General features: G+C 39.7%; 2 protein-coding genes across 5 annotated transcripts in view; both read left to right on the top strand.

Moving 5' to 3' along the window:
• The window catches only part of LOC129811765 (kinesin light chain 1-like), a 32,116-nt gene extending 29,412 nt beyond the window's left edge, over positions 1-2,704 (top strand). For all 3 annotated transcript variants that reach the window (XM_055863337.1, XM_055863338.1, XM_055863336.1), the window contains one exon: positions 622-2,704. In XM_055863337.1, the coding sequence (XP_055719312.1) occupies positions 622-687 (66 nt within the window). In that variant the 3' untranslated portion in view covers positions 688-2,704. The remainder of the gene's footprint in view (positions 1-621) is intronic.
• A 2,447-nt stretch (positions 2,705-5,151) lies between these two features.
• Positions 5,152-14,521, top strand: LOC129811764 (zinc finger FYVE domain-containing protein 21-like). Of its 2 annotated transcripts, XM_055863333.1 has the most exons (8): positions 5,152-5,339; positions 8,641-8,691; positions 8,897-9,065; positions 9,496-9,571; positions 9,763-9,854; positions 10,224-10,277; positions 11,237-11,367; positions 11,538-14,521. In XM_055863333.1, the coding sequence occupies exons 1-8, from the start codon at positions 5,214-5,216 to the stop codon at positions 11,571-11,573; spliced, it is 735 nt and encodes a 244-aa protein (XP_055719308.1). In that variant the 5' UTR covers positions 5,152-5,213; the 3' UTR covers positions 11,574-14,521. The 2 variants fall into 2 exon arrangements, with proteins under 2 accessions (XP_055719308.1, XP_055719309.1); XM_055863334.1 differs by lacking the exon at positions 10,224-10,277 and having other exon boundaries at positions 5,153-5,339.
• Positions 14,522-15,571: the final 1,050 nt, after the last annotated feature.

Below are 15,571 nucleotides of genomic sequence, written 5' to 3'. Positions count from 1 at the left end.
GTGTGTACACTAATCTATAACCCCTTAGTCACAACTCACAGTAATAAATGATGTGCACGGTAGATGTAGGAAATGATACCTTTTGAAAGTTGATTTATGTGGCTTTAATGAGGAAATTAGACTTAAGGTGAACCAGGTATAGTAGTCTGTAATCAGATGATCAACAGCAACCATTCAAAATTCTACTTGCAACGTTCTACATTAATTGACTCCAATGTTAATCCTTTTATAAACTGACTGCTATCAATTGTTCACCACGATAAATATGACTGGATTTATTTGAGAATATGCATCACTGGACTATGGTACCATTCTACATGATGGGATATTGGTTCTGCCAACCTACCATACGATAAGAGTGTGACTGCAGAATACAGTAGTGCACCAGATTTCAGCATATTGGCATCTCATTTATATTGTATACTACATTCCCCCAAATACTTCAACAGTAATCAATCATGAACCCTTCATGTCTGTATTCCATATTCAAGCAAAACAGACCTTTTCGCCATGGAAATGTGAAGGATGTTTTGTCTGTGATGTGGACCGTGTACATTAACTGTTTCTCTTTAGTTCTTCAACCTATTCTGAACCCTATGCCCTCTCTGCTGCCTACTCTAGGAGCGAAATAATCATCTGAGAAAGAGTCGTGACCTGAGTGCCAGCCACACTGACCTGGCGCATTGAAGGTCAGAACTCAGAATGTTCCAGTGGAGAGGTGACAGAGGTCATGGGGTCAGTCTCCTGAACAACCCCCTCCCCGTTGTAGGTATACAGCTGGCTACAGTACGTAGGTTTCACAATCTCATTGCACTTTGATCTCATCACTGGTTTGCTTAGGTGTTTTTATTGAAATATTTTCTCTTTTTTTCTATCAATATATATCGAGCAATATGAGATTAGTTATAATGAATGACAAATGTATAACGCTAAGTCAAGTGTAAATGTGTGTGTGTGTGGATGTATGTATGCACCTATATTTTATAGTTAAGTGCTCAAATGAGAGAATGTTCATTTTTGTATTTTCTGTGTGTGTGGTTGCTTTGTCCTACCTTACCTCCACAGATCTAAATCGTAACTTAAATCATTTGGTTATCACTTGAATGGAATATGTGAGCAGTTCAGGAGGTCCCAATAGAGTACTTAACTCTGCTGTCTCACCCCCTTTCATCCAAATTTATGTCCTGTGTGTTCTTATTGAAGTGCTAGATGAGCTTGTTGTATTAAGTTTTATGTTTTACATTTGGGTTGTGTAAATGATGGTTTATTTTATTTCCTATGCTGATCTGGGGAATCTTATTTCTTTGTATCAGAGGTCTTGAAACTGATAGCTCTGCTTCTAGTTTCATGATGTTACTGCAATGTCAAGAGACTGCTCAAAATGTATGTGAATTTATGAGGCAGGATCGTTCTGTTGGCACATTAAGTAGATCTGGTCGATTTCTCAGGATTGTCACAGAACAGAAGATGGCTAGCGAAGCTAGTTTTGATATACACTGACTGCACTAGATATTTAACACAAGAACCTGTTACAATCAAATGCATTTTCCAGTAATAGCATACAAATACTGTTACAATCTGGAGTAAAGACATTGTTTACTAATTTGTACCAATCTGTTTCAGTATGTTGAATGATGAATCAAGAGTAAGACTATGTATAAAGAGTGAAATTAAGCTGAAGTACTTGGACTTCATTAGATTAAATATCCAACCAAAAAATTCAACAAATGTTTTTATTTATCCATTATAGGACTTGCTGTCACCCCCACATTTACATTGTTTTACTTTGTTCTCAAAACTTTCAAGTTAACGTTTGCTCGTTTCCGAAGTGTGCCTTTTTTAGGTCCACAGACATGATCCTACTGACATGGGTTTGGGTTGCTTGTTGGGTGGACTGTTAATGTGGTCTGTTGATGGGGATGTGTGATAGCGTTCTCTTATGTAAGGAAGGTGACTGTTACATTTGACTTCAGACATCATAGGCCCAGGAACTTCCCCAGTCCCTCACCAGGATGACTTAAAGAGGGGTGAAACATTACTAATTAGGGTTAAATTGACAAGACCGGTTACACTATCCAAGGAACAGGACATATTTTTATGATAAACAAGCAAGTTGTCATGAGCAGAGTGAACCATGGAGTAGTGAGTAATTTGCAAGTAATCCTATGAGCAGTGGTACAATGGCTGCGTTTACACAGGCAGCCCGATTCTGACCTTTTTTCCACAAATTGGCATTTTGGCCAATCACATGAGATCTTTTTCAGCGCTGATCCGATTGGTCAAAAGACCAGTAAATAAAACAAATAGCAGAATTAGGCTGGCAGTGTAAACACAGCTTCTGAGTCACTTGAGGTGGTGCACAGAATCTTATGGAGAAGGACAACATGCCCTGAACTAGTGAAACACTGCTGGGAAATCTTAATGATGACATCACCCTATTATTTGTGACACAGTCAATGCACCAGACTGTCCAAGTTAACTTTTTTTTGTTTGGGGTTGGGCTTGAGTGTGTGTATATTTGGGGATGTCCTGGGCTAGACTGGCAATAGGAACACAATTGGTAACTACCCAAACTTCCAGCCCCTTTCCCTTAGGATGACTGCTGTGCTGGCTGGATCCATTTAGCCTGAACTGTGGTGAAGTGTTTGTTCTGAAAAAATATATTATATGGTATAAATTGTTTGAATAAAACTATACAAATGTTTTTATTAGTCTCTCTATCATTCTTTGGTCTGATAAATGAGCATGATCACAGAGCAGAGCATGGCAGTGGAGAGAGGAGATACACACAGGAGAATTATCGTTCTCTCAGCGCCCCCTACTGGATGTTCATTAAATCCAACGACTATTAAATACCCTATTAAATACCCTATCTGTAATCATCATACAAACACTTCAAAAGTGATCATGTTTTAGGCAATCTAAAATCTTGAATGAGTCTTGAACAAATTGAAAAAATATACAATATTAGAATGCAGGTGGAGGGTTTGAGGTGGCTGGGAGTGCATCAGACACTTCCCTGAAGTATGTGTGGTGCCTCCACTCATCTCACTTCGGTCTCCCCAAGTAGAGCCCCACCAGCCACTATACTTACATTTAATTAACAAGGTATTACACACTGACAACAGTATTTAAGTGGCAGTATCCAATGTAAACTCAGCAAAAAAAGAAATGTCCCTTTTTCAGGACCCTGTCTTTCAAAGATAATTTGTAAAAATCCAAATAACTTCACAGATCTTCATTGTAAAGGCTTTAAACATTGTTTCCCATGCGTGTTCAATGAACCATAAGCAATTAATGAACATGCACCTGTGGAACGGTCATTAAGACACTAATAGCTTACAGACGGTAGGCAATTAAGGTCACAGTTATGAAAACTTAGGACACTAAAGAGGCCTTTCTACTGACTCTGAAAAACACCAAAAGAAAGATGCCCAGAGTCCCTGCTCATCTGCGTGAATGTGCCTTGGGCATGCTGCAAGGAGGCATGAGGACTGCAGATGTGGCCAGGGCAATAAATTGCAATGTGCGTACTGTGAGACGCCTAAGACAGCGCTACAGGGAGACAGGGCGGACAGGTGATCTTCCTCGCAGTGACAGACCACAAGTAACAACACCTGCACAGGATCGGTACATCCGAACATCACACCTGCGGGACAGGTACAGGATGGCAACAACTGCCCGAGTTACACCAGGAACGCACAATCCCTCCATCAGTGCTCAGACTGTCCGCAAAACTGTTTGCAATAAAATGCAAATTAATTACTTAAAAATCATACAATGTGATTTTCTGGATTTTTGTTTTAGATTCCGTGTCTCACATTTGAAGTGTACCTATGATAAAAAATTACAGACCTCTACATGCTTTGTAAGTAGGAAAACCTGCAAAATCGGCAGTGTATCAAATACTTGTTCTCCCCACTGTATATATAAAGATATCTTTATCCCATTAATCAACAACATGAAAGCAGATCTAATTAAATGGAACAATCTTCCCATGAATCTTACTGATAGAATAAATATCTTTAGAATGGCATGGCTCCCAAAGTTTTTATATTTATTTTATTTTTAACAGACTATATGGCCAAATGTAAATCTGAATAGTCAAGTTTTACATATCAACTCGCCACCCATGCCCATGCTTATCCCCAGAATCGTTTCACATGTCTGTTGTCAACGGATGGAGCTAAGAACAATAACATATTAATCGTTAGAACACTATAACAAATGGAAGAAAAGAAACGGATTCTAAAAGAATGCCCAAAAACCACACCCCATGGAACAATCCTTGCATAGTTTTCAGAATTCACTGATTGGCCCACATGGAAAACTACCGGCATAGAAACCGTAAATTGCTTTTTATTTATTGGTTGTATGTATTTCTTATAATCAAAAAAGCATGTAGGATTTTATATTGCAAAGAAATTGTTTCATGAGCAAAAACATGACTTTTTTGACTGGCACAGCCAATGGGTGGCGTCATAAAACCAAAACAACATAACTTTGCGTTTGCTCCAGTTTTTTTTGTTATACCTTTATTTCAAAAAGGAACACAGACTGAGACCAAGGTCTCTTTTACAGCTGGGCCCTGCGTATACATGTTTACACATACAGTTTAGGTACAATGATTAAGAAACTAAACAAGACAAACAAAACGATCACAGATAACACAAAAAAATACAGCAACAGATTACATTTACACATAGGTGATTTCCCTAACAGCACAATAGCATTACCCGAAACAGTTACAAGCAATACAAAAATAAAAATCCTCCAATAAATATTTAAAATGGGCAAGGGGGACAAGAGTCAAGTTTAAGTTTAGTCTGCAGGCTATTCCATAGGCAAGGAGCGTAACAGGAAAAGGTAGCCATACCCAACTCTGTGGAAATCGCATGGGCCTCAAGTGTAATCCATGCTTGAGACCTGGTTTTATGAATTTTAATTCTAATATTTCTGAGTGATGATAAATAAGAAGGTAGCTTATTCAGAAGTGCTTTATTGACAAACACGAGAGCATGTTTTTCTCGTCTCACGGACAGCGAAGTCCAACCCACATTTTGATATAAAACGCAATACAGTTCATCACATGACATCAGTAATTTTACTCCAAGTATTTATATTGGATAACGGATATGTCAATCAATTAAATAGGCGTGTCTTTGGGGTATGGGCGGATTTTTTTTATTTTTATAATTGCTGGTTGTGGAAAAATGTCTTCAGTGCCTGATGGCAAGAAATTGGTTCGAAGCCCAAGTGGACTTCGAATGGTCCCGGAGAATGGAGCGTTTAACAGCCCTTTTTCGTTAGATGAACCTCAGTGGGTCCCGGACAAAGAGGTAAGTGACTATTGGGGCTGAAATAACAAGAGGGCAACGCCGCTTAGACAAACGGACTTGGCCCCCTGAACTGGGCGTTGCATACTTGCTGCTGCTGGCCACTGTCAGTGCAATAGGGTCAAATATTTGTATAACTAACTAACCAAAGTTAGTAGACCAGACTCATTGTTCTATCTGGTAGGGTTGTCACTAGCTAGTTACCACAGTCACAATTGTCTATTGTAAAAAAAAATATATATATATATATTTTTTTTTTTAGGGGGTAAGGATAACGTTAGCAGTGTGGTTAGGGTTAGGTTAAAATCTAATTTGAAGAAGATAATTGTAGAAATAGCAGGGTTTCGTTTTAACAGTGCTCTGCAGTTTGTTAACTGTAAATGCCAAGCGCTACCGGTAGCTAGCCACAGTTGTTAACGTTCTAAAGTGTGCAACATGGAGCCATCACTAACGTTACAGTAGCTAACGTTAGCTAGCTACAGTATTTTGCAACTCCAACAGGGTCTACCAAAATACAGAACAAAAGCTGCCACCTGCCTCGGCAAGTAATTGCTGTTCATATGACGGCAAGTTAGCTTAAAACCTTATTTCTCGCCTTCTCTGCGAGATGTACACATGCCAGTGGTCCATGATCTTGGGTCTACATTTGAAAGCACTGTTTTGTTGTCAGTGATGCTGCCCTGGACTGCAAGAGAATGTCAAAGAAAGGGAACAATGGAGGGTGTGAGTGAATGAATGTGGGGGATGGGCATGGGACATGGCTGTGTGATGGAATACAGTAATCCTTCCCAGCAGCTTCACACCTCACTGCCTCTCCACCTATGTGTGTTTGAATGGTCACAGCTTTAAGATGTGGTGGTATTAAAGTAACTATCGAGTGTTTCCACATTTCTATGAAATATGATCGATAAATTGAATTATAGTTAATTTTCTCCCTTCCCGATAATGGTAATTAACTATGTTGAATAGTAATGGGGGGGGGGGGGGGAATCAAAACAGTTACAAATCGGGATTGTTTTAGTCAAAATGATTTGATGTATTGTCAATAACAATTATTTTTGTGTTAGTTAGCTGTACCTGCACCAAAACTCCAGTATTCTTCCTTCATAGCATGTTCTCCATCTTTTTAAATAGGGAGACAATTAGTTTTCAGCACTTATTTCCATGACATCAAAACTTGTTTTCTCATGAAATATGGTGAGCAATATGTTAGGAACATTGCATTGCAATAAAATCCGTATCAAATTAGGGATGTACCAATATGACATTTTTGGCCGATTCTGGTATTTTCCTTGACAAAAAAAACGATACCGATATTTACAATTTCAGCAGCCTTTTTAAACATTCTAGTACAGTTAAATAGTTAACACACACAGCAGTCTAAGGCACTGCTTCTCAGTACAAGAGGTGTCACTACAGTCCCTGGTTTGAATCCAGGCTGTATCACATCCAGCTTTGATTGGGAATCCCATAGAGCGGCGCACAATTGGCCCAGCGTTGTCTGTGCTTGGCTGGGGTAGGCCGTCATTGTAAATAAGAATTTGTTCTTAACTGACTTACCTAGTTAAATGAAGGTTACACACAAAAGTTATTTTGTTGGCATTTCCACATGTCCCCATTACCAGTAAATCATCATCAAAACCTATTTCTTTCACTTACTTGCTGTGCTGTTTCATTGTTAAGTTGTTCAGTCTCAACCAGGATTTCATCATACATGTCAAGCAGTGAAGCTTCAGCTCTGTCCGTTGCCTCTTCTTCTGTGCGTTTTTCTTCGGTCCGTTTCCATCTTGTCCAGCTGTGTATGTAACATTTCACGTAAAACCTGTTTCTTGTCTGCATCGAAGTAGCGGTCATTGTACCTAGCATCGAGCATGGTGGCAACACTGTAAAGAGGCTTGGCGAGAATGGCACCGAATTGCTTGTTCATAGCCTCGAGTACTTTTGTAAGTTTTAACCCCACAGTTTGTCGGCAGTTTTGTTGAGCAGGCCTTTCAATGCCATGACAGAGGGTATCACGTCTGCTGCAGACACAGTTGAGCTTATTTCTCGAGTCAGTTGTTCAAATGGTGCTAGGAGTGTGTTCATGTTTCAAACATGTTCTCAAATGCCATTGAAATGGCAGCAGCGGTATGAGAACCAGCACATTCTTGAACATGCAATACGGCTTTCCTCAGAACTAAATCCTCGTCGACCCACTGTGCTGTCAGACTCAGCATGCTCATGGGGCTGACATCGCTGCTCCAAATGTCAGTCGTGAAGCTAATACCAGTGACACCCATAACAAGTAGCTCATAGATGTGCATTATAACAATACTGTGTAACTCCGGTAGGGCAACATCTGAAAAATAGTGCCTACTTGGTAGTGTGTACCGGTGCTCGACCAGTCGGCGAAAGCCAACATCATCAACGACAGATCGGTTGATTGTCAAGGGCAATGAATTCCATTATCTTGGCGTTAATGGATTTTGCCTTTGAGTTGTCTCGCTGAAATTTTCTTACTCTTATATATGACTGCTTGACTTGAACTTGTTAAGTTGTTGGAAGTGTGACCTTAGTATTTTTCTGCTTTTGTTCTCTGTTGCTCTATTTTTCGTGGCATCATTACGTCATCTACACACTTTATATAGGTAATACCTATTAGGTATGCACGTCAGCTTTGACATCGGTTTTTCACATCGGCGTTAAACTAGACATCGGGCCGATGTTGGCATTTTTAGCTCATATCGTCCAATTCCGATATGCTCACCGATGTATTGTGCATCTCTATATCGAATCGCAATACATATCGTATCGGCACCTAAGTATCGCGATACTTCGGGAGGTCCCTGGCAATTCCCAGCCCTAATGTTAAAAAGCAGCTTTTCTGAGTTGGAATAGTGTGGGCATACACATGTCATGAAAAATATTCATGCAAGTAGACTGATGATTGGCCAGCTCGTCCTGAGGAAATGGCAAGCGTTTTTAAAAACATCTGTTTGAGATACGTGTTTGAGTTGGGGTTTCTCTCTCCAATTTCTGATTTGGCCACATATGAGTATAGGATGAGTCAACAACATTATTTGGGTATGAGTTAACAGAATATTCACTTTTTTTTAAAGTGATATTTTCATTGGACAGTTACTTTAAAACAGTCAGTGTTACTTTACAGTCTGGGATTATGCTACTATGAGGTTTGTGATGATTGTGTTATTGAAAGGGAGAGGTATTTTGGTAATCCATTTAAACTGTGATAGAGGTTGTTGTGTCCATGTTTGAACTTGAGTGAACCAACTAACTGTTGGCTAATGTCCTGTTCCTCTTACAGTGCCCAAGCTGTATGCAGTGCACCAAAAAATTTGACTTCCTTACAAGAAAGGTTTGACTTACTTTACTATGATCCCATAATATATCAGATAAATTACAAGTTATAGGCCTAGGCTTTACCTGACTGTGGACCCAAACTGTTTTTGTAGCCCTTAAATGCTTTTGCACAGTTAAGATCTCTGGAATGTATGGGACTGTGCATTCCTTTACCCTCATCACGCCCTCTGCATTCCTTCTCCTGTTCTGTTGGTGTTCAGCACCACTGCCGGCGGTGTGGCCGGTGTTTTTGTGATAAGTGCTGCAGTAAGAAGGTGACTCTTCCCCGGATGTGCTTCGTTGACCCGGTCCGGCAGTGTGGAGAGTGCAGCCGGGTCTCCCAGAAGGAAATGGAGTTCTATGACAAACAGCTTAAAGTGCTTATGGGAGGTGAGTTTAAAGGGAAGAATCAATCGTGTCGGGAGGACACCCAAACACACAGACCTGTCTATGTTAACAGCTGTGTGTATAGGGACTGTAGTGAGCAGGGCTAGCCAGTGTGGTTCTAAATAGACTCCTCCACACTGCATCACTCAGCCAGGCCTGTAATGAAAAACCCATTAGCAGCATGATGAGATCCAGGGCAAGGGCTGGTTGCAGTGGCAGGGACATACTGTGGGGAGGGGGAACTGGAGACAAAGGCTTGTAGCATGTTGGACTAATGGGGTCATGTTAGCATGGTCAATCAATGCTGTATTCTTAGAATAACAACACCAGTGGACTGGGAGGTATCTACAGTTTGATGGATTCTTAGGGATTTTTGATTGGCATGCTTGTTTAATTTGACTCATTGGTAACATTACTACTTTGTCAAACTCAGGTGGTACATTTATTGTCACTTTGGGCACCTCCGAGAAGTCTGAGACCATGATGTGTCGTCTCTCCAACAACCACAGGTATCGTGAGTGTTTTATATTTCACACAGGCACACAGGAAACGTATCTAGAATGGTGTTATTTAGGTTAATGCTGAAAGTACATGCTTTGATAGAACCACTAGAAAAATACAAATTGTTCACCTGAAAGACTTTCAGTACATCACTTTGTCTCAACTCCTTTCTTGCTCTTTTATTTCTCCCTCTCCTCAGGTATCTCTTCTTAGATGGGGAGAGCCATTTTGAGGTGGAGCTGTCTCGGATCTCCAGTATGCAGGTGTTGACAGAGGAGTCCACCCCCGAAGGTAAGGCTCTGGATCAGATGTCCTGTGGTTAACAGCCTGGCTTTATCTCCCTCAGTACGAGAGTACAGCAGTGATACAGTGCAGCTTGTTGAAAGCTTATTGATCAAGTGACATTATGGCTTCCTGTGGGTGGAGGAACCAGCTCTCTCCTCTTTATGACCAGAAGTGTAATCATAAATCCACAGTAAAATTCTGATTACTTTGTCTCTTCATTGTATTGATTTGAAACCCCATAACTGATCCAACAGCATGGTAAGTACAGTAAGTTGGTGTTGGTACCTGACTGTTTCCTCTCTGGTATATTATTAACACTCTCTCCCTCTCTCACCCTGCCTCTGGGCGGCCTGGCCCTTCTGCTTTTGGCCTTAGAGAATGACATACACACTTACACCAGTCTGCTGGACAGTCAGTATATCTCTGAAGGTTAGCGCTGTTGTATTCCCTTGCCCCCCACTCTCCCTTATTCATCCCCATCTTATCTTCATCTGCCTGCAGCGTTTGTGGCCCTGCTTTTGATAAGGATGCCTTTGCCATCATTGTACATGCATTTGATATCAGTGGTAGAACAAAGGCAACATCCTTAAAATCCTTGTCGTATGCATGCTTCCATGGGGGGGGGGTATTATGTGTGTGATTATACACCCAGAGTGAATCCCATTGCCCCTCTGCCTGTGACCAGGGTCATGTTCATTAGGGCACACCATAGCAAATGTACATTGAGTGTACAAAGCATTAGGAACACCTTTATAATATTGAGTTGCACTGCCTTTTGCCCTCATCAATCTCAAATCATCAGATGATGGACTCTACAAGGTGTTGAAAGCATTCCAATGCCTCCCACGTGTTAAGTTGGCTGGACCAGTCTTGATACACACGGGAAACTGTTTAGCGCGAAAAACCCAGCAGCGTTGCAGCTCTTGAGACTCAAACCAGTGTGCCTGGCACCTAATACCATTCCCCGTTCATAGGCACTTAAATATTTTATCTTGCCCATTCACCCTCTGAATGGCACACATACACAATCCATGTCTCGAAGGTTAATAAAGCACGACTTTTTAAGCCGTTTCCTCCCCTTCATAAATTGATTGGAATGTAGATTTTAACAAGCGACATCAATAAGGGATCATAGCTTTCACCTGATCAGTCTGTCATGGAAAGAGCAGGTGTATCTAATGTTTTGTACACTTGCTGTAAGTTCTCATTTTAAGTCTATTGCTAGGTTTCTTTATCATTTTGTTTGTTATTATGTACGTTTCTCGCAAAGTTCATTAGTTTGAACATCCGGTAGCTGTTTTGGTTTCAATCTGAGCTAAAGCCTTGAGTCTATACAAGTATAGTGAGTGTGTTACTGAACCTTGCCTAACTTTGTGTTTTGTATCCAGGTGGAAACTGCAGGGCCAGTGGCATGTTGCTCCACTACAAACCAATGGGCTCTCAGGACCCCAAGCAGCTACGCATGGAGGCAGCAGAGGACAAGAAAACCGCCTCTTCCTGGCTTGCTGCCATGCACAAGGTACACCACAATAACAGTCTGGCTTGTGTTTTAATAGGAATGTTATATTTGACTTAAAATGTATGTTGTGATATCCAAGCTTCAGACCCGCCATTGCGTACTGTGTGTGTGTATATGGCTGTATAGTTATTTTGTATAGCTCTGCCTGTACTACATCTGTTCCCTAACAGGGTGCCAAACTGCTGTATGAAGCTCGGGACCAGTGACTGGGTTAAATGCGGAAGACACATTTCAGTTGAATGTATTCAGTTGTACAACTGACTAGGTATCCCCCTTTTCCCTTTCATTGCAAAGATGACTAGAGAGTGAGATGGCAAAGACCAAGTGTTTTCCTTCCTACCCTTAAGTCTCTCATTCTCTAAATGCCGACAGCGCATTTTAGCCACACGTCACTTGAACTATTTGGCCAATAACCCATCCTAATACTGCTATCTATGTAATGCTATAATAGACATAAGACACTTGGCATAACCCTTTCCCTTCACCACCATTAATGTGACAAATTACCTTAAAAGCATTATGGAGGGTCTGTGACACATAGTTCAAGTGAAATTTCTTTATATATTCTGTCTATGCTCTGCTTTCAGTGCAGACAGATTATTCACTGATTCTAGTGAAATGTACACTACCGGTCAAAAGTTTTAGAACACCTACTCATTCAAGTGTTAATCTTTATTTGACTATTTTCTACATTGTAGAATAATAGTGAAGACAAACTATGAAGTAACACCTATGGAATCATGTAGTAACCAAAAAAGTGTTAAACAAATCAACATGTATTTTATGAGATTCTTCAAATAGCCACCCCTTTGCCTTGACGGCTTTGCACACTCTTGGCATTCTCTTAACCAGCTTCACCTGGAATGCTTTTCCAACAGTCTTGAAGGAGTTCCTACATATGCTGAGCACTTGTTGGCTGCTTTTCCTTCTCTGCAGTTCGATTCATCCCAAACCATCTCAATTTGGTTGAGATCGGGGAATTGTGGAGGCCAGGTCATCTGATGCAGCACTCAATCACTTTCCTTGATAAAATATCCCTTACACAGCCTGGAGGTGTGTTGGGTCATTGTCCTGTTGAAAAACAAATGATAGTCCCACTAAGCCCAAACCAGATGGGATGGCGTATCGCTGCAGAATGCTGTGGTAGCCATGCTGGTTAAGTGTACCTTGAACTCTAAATAAATCAGACGGTGTCACCAGCAAAGCACCCCCACACCATAACACCACCTCCATGTTTTACAGTGGGAAATACACATGCGGAGATCATCCGTTTACCCACATCGCATCTCAAAGACATGATGGTTTGAACCACAAATCTCCAATTTGGACTCCAGACCAAAATACACATTTCCACTGGTCTAATGTCCATTGCTCGTTTCTTGGCTCAAGCAAGTCTCTTCTTCTTATTGGTAGTGGTTTCTTGGCAGCAATTTGACCATGAAGGCCTGTTTCACAGTCTCCTCTGAAGAGTTGATGTTGAGATGTGTCTGTTACTTGAACTCTGAAGCATTTATTTGGGCTGCAATTTCTGAAGCTGGTAACTAATGAACTTATCCTCTGCAGCAGAGGTAACATTGGGTCTTCCATTCCTGTGGCGGTCCTCATGCAAGCCAGTTTCATCATAGCGCTTGATGGTTTTTGTGACTGCACTTGAAGAAACTTTCAAAGTTCTTGAATTTTTGCGGATTGACTGACATGTCTTAAAGTAATGATGGACTGTTATTTCTCTATGCTTATTTCAGCTGTTCTTGCCATAATATGAACTTGGTCTTTAACCAAATAGGGCTATCTTCTGTATGGCCCACCACCTTGTCAAAACACAACTGATTGGCTCAAATGCATTAAGGAAAGAAATTCCACAAATTAACTTTTAACAAGGCACACTTGTTAATTTAAATGCATTCCAGGTGACTACCTCATGAAGCTGGTTGAGAGAATGCCAAGAGTTTGCAAAGCTGTCATCAAGGCAAAGGGTGGCTATCTGAAGAATTTCAAATATAAAATGTTTTTATTTATTTAACACTTTTTGGGTTATTGTATTATTCCATATGTGTTATTTCATAGTTGATGTCTTAACTATTATTCTACAATGTAGAATATAGTCAAAATAAAGAAAAACCTTTGAATGAGTAGGTGTTCTAAAACTTGACTGGTAGTGTACATGTATGTATACTGTATGTATACACAGTTTATGAAATGCTTTAAATGTAATCCCATCCATTGGATTTTTGTATTAACTATTTTGTTAAATATTCCTATTTTAACACAACATGCTGTGTATGTACTTTTTACTGCTAAAGTATTTATAGTTTTTGTAGCACTTGTATACTTTAATTTTTTTCTTACAAGATGACTTAAACATTTTGTTCTCATGTTGGCTTGCCTTGCTTATAAATGAATTGCACAACCCCAACAAACTAGCCCTTTAATATAAGGGTAAACTGAAGTGTGAAGCAACACTTTCTCTTCAGTTTTGTTTGCTTATATCCAACTTATAATGCTTCAAATACCAAACAAAATACTTAAGAGGTTTCATTTTTGACCAAATCTAGAAAGTTACTGATATTCTATGGTTTTACCTTTTTGAATAAAATGTCAAATTTTTGTCCTGAGTACTGCTCACATGTAGGCTACACTCCTTAATCAATTGTATTAATTTGGTAAAAGGCATGTTGAAATGTTTTTTCCTGGATGTGCTTGAGGCATTGTGTGTAATGAAATGGCATTAATATGGTAATTCACTTAAAGGACCTTTGGTAGTCCTTGCTTAGTTGACAAGGATGTTATCTAGGATGCATTTATTATTTGAAATCGTGTAATCTTTTATACATCCTTGCCCTATGGTTCTGAAGTGATCTACATGCCTATTTGAATTCCCTGATGCTGGACATTGAATCTGTTGCTGCATCATGCAGCAGTATTTGAGATGGTTAGACTCAATTCTTTATCTACATTGTGTTCATTCAAGTTGAAATTTTGCACTAAATGGCATTGTCAAATTGATACATTCAGCAGTTATGAAGTACCACTGCACTTTATGGTCTCCCTTTTTACAATCACTGACCTAATAGTAATTCTATTACCGTTTCTAATTGTATGTGTCAATGTCCTCTTTTTATTGTTAACTCAATAAATGAAAGTGTTTGTAATGGTATCTTCTCATAACATTTGTATTTACAAATCACAGAACCCATGCCAATGTAAAGTGCATTATTAAATAAAAGGTCAGTAATTAATTTTGAAACACCAATTTGATTGGCCCATGGGTAAGGTGGAACAGTACACATGGGACAGCAAGTGTACTCATCTAGCCCTGATAGTCCTACATTTCAGGTTATAAGGTCAGAGGAATACATTAGACATGTAAACAACCTTTTGGACAAATATATTCTGTTTAGAATGTGACAAATATTCTGTTTAGAATGAGATTATTATGACACTGAAAAGCAACATGTCACCAGAGCCATGTATTTAGATTTGGGCTGTCCATTTAAAAAAAATATTTTTTAATCGCAGGTTTTGCTGTGATTTAATCATTTGCTCAAATTTAGATATAGTTTTAGATTATTTTATACAAAAAGCGTTCCAAGAATATTGACGTCTTGATTTTTGTCCAATGTAGTGGTAAGCAAAATCTAGTAAATTGTTAAAGCACACTTTCTTAAACCTTAATGTTAACTTGCTTTGACAGAGCCCCACAGTGGTGTCATAATATCCATAAAACCTAGCGGTCAAACAGGGAAATGGATCAAATCGTTTTTCCACCATTCACTTTTCCCATAAGGGATTTTAGATACTTTAAATATGGGCTGCGTTTCATGTAGGCTTACCCTGGCGTGACGTTTTGATAACCATGTAAATTTCTCTCGGACAAGGTGACTTATCAATATATTCAGTTCTATTTACTCAGATTCGAAAGTGCTAATTAGCATCAAAGTAGACATGCAAGACTAAAAATCCCTGCAAGCTTCCGCACGTCATTTCTAGCTGACGCCTTTGCTAACAGGTATTGTGTCAATTTAAAACTTGCACAGGACAGTTCACAGAATTCTGCCAATTTATTCATTACTAAATTTAGGTAACATTAGTTCATCCAGAGATTCTTACCTTTGCTTCGATTCGGCAATCTCGTCCAGACCATCGTGGCATTTTTTTATTTGATTTTATTAACACAAAACAGAAAGTACATAAGGGAACACAAGTA

This window comes from Salvelinus fontinalis, chromosome 15 (genome assembly GCF_029448725.1).
Source record: "Salvelinus fontinalis isolate EN_2023a chromosome 15, ASM2944872v1, whole genome shotgun sequence".
NCBI classification, from domain to species: Eukaryota; Metazoa; Chordata; class Actinopteri; order Salmoniformes; family Salmonidae; genus Salvelinus; species Salvelinus fontinalis.
This window is presented reverse-complemented; position numbering and strand designations above follow the sequence as displayed.

What these genes read in the sequence shown, in the direction of transcription:
- LOC129811764 (XM_055863333.1), top strand. Translation starts at nt 5,214, where the DNA reads ATGTCTTCAGTGCCTGATGGCAAGAAATTGGTTCGAAGCCCAAGTGGA. An exon ending in TTGACTTCCTTACAAGAAAG is followed by an intron (nt 8,692 to 8,896) that starts GTTTGACTTACT and finishes GTTGGTGTTCAG; the next exon opens with CACCACTGCCGGCGGTGTGG. An exon ending in GGCTTGCTGCCATGCACAAG is followed by an intron (nt 11,368 to 11,537) that starts GTACACCACAAT and finishes GTTCCCTAACAG; the next exon opens with GGTGCCAAACTGCTGTATGA.